The 5,071-nt window shown below is 61.3% G+C and overlaps 1 protein-coding gene across 1 annotated transcript in view; it reads left to right on the top strand.

Annotated features, from left to right (window-relative positions):
- Nucleotides 1–2,205: 2,205 nt before the first annotated feature.
- The window catches only part of TMEM61 (transmembrane protein 61), a 12,780-nt gene continuing 9,914 nt past the window's right edge, over nucleotides 2,206–5,071 (top strand). Inside the window, exon 1 of the mRNA XM_046663242.1 lies at nucleotides 2,206–2,394. Within this exon, the coding sequence (XP_046519198.1) occupies nucleotides 2,380–2,394 (15 nt within the window). The 5' untranslated portion in view covers nucleotides 2,206–2,379. The remainder of the gene's footprint in view (nucleotides 2,395–5,071) is intronic.

The raw sequence follows: 5,071 nt of genomic DNA, 5'->3' as shown, positions 1-5,071 counted from the left end.
AGTGCAAGTGGTAGCCCCTTACCTACCCCCTTGAGTCAGAAGCTGGCGACAGATCTCCTCTGAGTCGCCAGCTGGAGCCAGAGAAGGCCTGAGGCTGCTCCGCAGAAAGGGCCTCAAAGCTTGCCCAGGCCTGCGGGGCTCCCCTCGGCGCCTGGCATCACGGCAGGCCCGGGGCTGACACCAGGGCTGCCAAAAGTGGGGAAGAGGAAGACAGAGCCAGAAGAATTGGGCCAATCCCCAGGTTCTGATCAGCACCCGGTCCCAGCCCCCTCGGGTCCCGGCAGGGTCTGGCTGGGTCCTGAGCAGAGTCCCTGCCCTCAGGGAGGCCACCGTCACTAAGGAGACCCACACGTGGAGCCACTGTGTACTGGGAGAGGCCTCAGGCCAGCTCCTCGTGGATAAGGTCTTGCTAAGTAGCTATGAAGCACTCACAGCCCCCTTGGGAGGAGGGGCCATTGTCTCCACTTTATAGATAAGGATACAGCCAGAGTCTGCCAGCCCGGAAGTGGCTGAGTGAGGAAAGAAGTCGAAACCTGTTCAATGCCAGGGCCTGAGCATCCAGCCTGGGCCAGGGGACTCAGGCTTAAGCAGGGTCGGGATGTGCCCCAGCCTGGACCTCAGCTTTCCCAACCTGTGACTTACCCCTGGGCCCACTGGCAGGGACGGGGGTGTCTTGACCAGTGAGGCGCCCACAACCTGCACGGACACCCCTGCAGAAGTGAGTGGGGCCGACAGCTTCACGGCCTCCCCCTTCCCCTCATACCTTCTCTAAGCAGGCCCCTGGCACCAGACGGCCGTGGTGGCCTTCAGCCCACATGCAGGCTGCGCAGAGCAGAGCTGAAGGCACGCTGCTCTAGGCCAGCCTGGTCCCGTCTCAGCACAGCCACCTCTGAGCTTCGGAGCCTCACCCGGGCCTTTGCCCTCTCTGAGCCTCAGCTGCCGGTCTGTAAGATGGGCTCATTTATACCAACTACATGCACAGTGAAGAGGAAAAGAGGTAACGCGTACAAGGACCTCACTGGGGAGAGGAGTCGGCGCTCAGAGAACGCTAATGCTCTTGGGTGGAATATTTCCTCCGAGACAAGGAGTTTGGAAATCAGGGGTCTGCACCCTGCCACTGACCCGCTCCGTGACTCTGAGACGGTGGCTTTCCCTCTCTGAGCTTCAGATGCCCGCTGGACAGGTGCTCCAACCTTCTGTGCCCTGGGCAGGGAGGAGAGTTGGTCCCATCAGCTGGATGGGAACTCCTCGGCCTGGCTGAGGGGAACCCGGCCGCAGCGCCCTGACTTGTTGGAGCAGCAGGAGACAAAAGAAAACCCAGACCCTGGCTGGTCCGGACCGCCTCCCTTTGACCCACATGAACGGTCAAGCTTGCCCAGGCTGAGACTGTCCAGCCTTTGCTCACTCTGCTCCTTCAGGCTGGGGCACCCGACCCTTCTCCCCTAAGACAGCTCAGGTGTCCTCCCATGAGGAGTTCACACCCCGCGGGGGGCTTCCTCCCGCCCACTCCACCAGTCCACACAAACGGCCTGAGCCTGCGTGGGTTCCCTCCGGAGCCAGCGCTTCACGGCCCCGCTCCGCTCGGCCGGCCCCGCGGACCGTGAGCCGGGGCCACCAGCGGACAGAAGGTTCGGAGAAGCTGGGTCACTCCCTGCTCTCGGGCCTGCTCTCCGGCCCGGGCGGCTGGGCAGTGACCTTCGGGGCTGAGGGAGGCACTTAAATGCCAGCCATCATTTCTGAGAATGCCTTCCTCCTCAGGGGGTGAGGGCGGGGGCTTGCTCTCTGACTGAGAAGGAAAAAGCAGTGTCGCCAACGGAGTACGCGCTAAAGACACCAGGGCAAAGGACCGTCCCTCCCTGGGCCTCAGTTTCCCTTGCTGTGAAATGGGAGTGAGGAGGCCGGCCCAGGACCCCCACCTCCGACGAGCTTGGTGGCTCTCCGAGGAGCTGGTTCCCAAGCCCGCCCCAGCCGGGGAGCGGAGAGGGACGGCCCCAAGCACCACGGTTCCGCTGGTGCCCGAGCCGTGCGGGTCACGGCGGGTCGCCCCTCTCAGCCCCCACCCCGCGCTGGGAAACCCCGGCTGGGCGGCCCAGACGGCGCGGCCGCTTTAAGGACGGGCGGGGCCGCCCGGGCGGAGGCGCGGCACCTGCAGGCGCCCTGGAGCAGGGAACCGGGGACGCGCCCCCGGCGGCCCCGAGGACGCGGCCCCGAGCCCAGGGGAGCCGGCCGCCAGGGCCAAGCCCGGGCTTGGGGGGCGTCCCTCGGGAGCCGGGGCTGCCAGGCGGGCGGCGAGAGCCCCGACGAGACCTTGACCGGAGCCGGCCTTCGCGGCGGGGCGCAGAGCGGGGCTGGGGGGTCGCCTTCCTGGCCTGCCGCGCCATGGCTGCGCCCGAGGTGGGTAGCAGCTCCCCCGGCCCTCCCTCGGGAGCATCTCGGCTCCCGTAACGCCGACCCCGCCTGGACCCCTGCTCTTCACCTTGACCACAGCGCCTTGGTGGGCAGAGTCTGGAGAGCGGATCCCCTCCTAACTGTGCTGTAACTCGCTAGGTGGCCTTGGGCCATGGCGCTCAGGGCCCCAGGTGAGCCCGCAGTTACCTGGGGATGGTTTGGACTGCTTCTTGTACTGACTTCTTTACAGAAAACTGGCACCTAAAGTTCCCTCGTTGGTGGCATGGACAATACGGTTTTATCGTGTCCATTTTACAGATGAGGGAACTGAGGCATGGAGAAGCGAGGTAACTTGCACGGTGTCAGAGCTGGGGTCCATGCTCTGTCCAGCTCTGTGTCACCATGCTTCGTGTACAGCTTGCCATCTCATCTTCACAACTTGCTCCTGAGGCATTTGAGCTCAGAGATGTTGAGCAGCCTGATCAAGGTCACAGAGCTGACCGACAGAATGGCCGTTGTCAGAGGGAGCAGTGCAGGGAAAGACCTCCTCTGGCTGGTGGGAGCGGGGGTGGCAGCAGCAGAAAGGCTTCTGGGAGGAGGTGATGTTTGGGCTGGGTCTTCAAGGGGCTGGGGCTGTGAAATGAGGGCCCTGAACCGGCACAGAGGGCTCCGTAGGCGGGAGGAGCAACAGGTGTAGAGGCCTGCAGGTGGCAGGAGTTTGGGTGTGGGGGTCTGGGGGACCGGGAGGGAGGGGCCGGCCTGGCAAGCCCTGACTGGGGCCGCTCTGGGGCTGGAGAAGTTTCTGGCTCTCCGGGCAGGGAGGCCCTCCATCTTCCTTCATCAGGGTGCAGGCTCCATGCACGTGAGAGGCGAGTCAGCTGCCTGAAGATCACCCCTGAAATGGGGCCAGGGGTCCTGGGCCAAGACCCCCTGCTGATAGCCGGTCAGAGCCCTGATCTGTAATAAGAGAGAAAACCACCACACAACCGAGCAGGCTGTCCTTCCTGCAGTGGACACTGACACCGCCACCTCCGGGAGACGCCGGGTTAGCCTGTGCCTGCCCACGCGGGAGCCACATGGAAGGAGGGAGGCCCGCTCGGAAGGGGTGGGCACCACACCCAGTGAACATGCTAAGGGCCGTTGTAGGGTCTTGTCTGAGGCCTGGGGGGAGCTGAGGCAGGAGGGAGGGTGGTGCATTCTGGAGAACAAGAACAGCCTGTGCCAAGGACTTATGAGTATATCTCTTCACAGTGTGGTCTCACCTTCGTATACTGAATCATAAACGTAGATCTCGCTGTGCGCACACAGGGGTTTGAGTCAGACTAGTCCTGGGTTCAAATTCCACCCTGACATCAGCCAAGCTGTCACCCTCAGAGCCCCAGTGTCCTTGGACATAATGCTGTTGTGAGGATTCGGTGAGGGGACACCTGTAAAGTGCTTGTTGTGGTACCCAGCCCATGTAAATGCCCAGCACACATCTGCTGCCACCATCATGGTGTACGGAGGCCAAGGGAGACATGGAAAGGAAACACCCACGCAGATCATGCTCATCTCTGAGGGACAGGGTTAAGGATGATTTGTGTTTTGCATTTTTATTCTCTTCTGTGGTTTTCTCCTTTTCCCTCAATGAGCAACTGTAGCTTTTCTAGAAATTAAGAGGCCTTGTCAGTTATCTTATGCGGGAGTGAGTTCTTCTAGTGTTGAGAAACCCAGCTGTATCTGGCTTTGGGCAAAGTCCTTCCCTTTTCTGGGCTCTGTCTCTTCATTTGCAAAACAGGACTTTCTTTTCCTGCGCTGACCACCTGCCTCAGTTACGGGATGCTGGGTGTGAAGGGCAACTGTCAAGTGCCATGGTATGCAGGCAGGGGTGACCAGGATTGATTGCTTGTGGGGTTTTTCCAGTCTGGTTTTTCCAGCTTCCTCTTGACAGCCTCTCCCGGCTGTCGGACTTTGGGGAGGGGGCGGGAGTCGGGTTCCTTTTTTCCCCCCATGAAAATGCCTTGAGCTGGAGACGTGAGACCCTTGCCCCAAAGACAGATTCACAGAAGAAGACTGCGGCTAATTTACAAATGGCATTTTTCTGTATGCTTCTGGTGGTCTAGGGGCTCAGAAGGATTGGGGCACACTCTTAGAGCACCCCTAGTCCACACATCTCTCTCGTGTGTATGTGTGCTTGCACACTTGCATACACACACGCACACACATACCTGTTTTAAAACACACGGGGGAGCCTGCTTTTTGAAGTCTGAAGTTTCCGCTGCTGTGCCGTGAGCCTTTGCCATGCCCGGCGGGGGCCCCCGGAGGAGCCTTTGAATGGCTGCCCAGCAGGGCATCGGTTGGATGTGCCATGTCTCGCTAGGCACGCCCCATCTGGAAGGCATTTCTGATCGCTGAAGTCCCCCTGAGGTCTGCGAGTCCCCAGTCCCTGCCTCACTGGCTCAGCTTGTGGAAGAGGAGCCCAGGCTGTGCTAGGTTCTCCTGGCAGCCAGCCAGAGAGTCTCCTTCCTAGGAGGAACCCGATGAGAGGGGAGAGGCTCAGCCGGGACACGGCTGGAAGCTGCGGAGTGGAGACCACAGCCACCTTGGCTCCATGGCTGTTGCTCCATGGCTGGGGGCTCCCTGGCTGGTTCTTCATGGCTGGTGCTCCCTGGCTGGTTCTTCATGGCTGGTGCTCCCTGGCTGG

The sequence above is a fragment of the Equus quagga genome, chromosome 5 (assembly GCF_021613505.1).
Source record: "Equus quagga isolate Etosha38 chromosome 5, UCLA_HA_Equagga_1.0, whole genome shotgun sequence".
In the NCBI taxonomy this organism is placed as follows: Eukaryota; Metazoa; Chordata; class Mammalia; order Perissodactyla; family Equidae; genus Equus; species Equus quagga.
The sequence above is the reverse complement of the archived record's forward strand: the minus strand, read 5'-3'. Positions and strand labels throughout refer to the sequence as shown.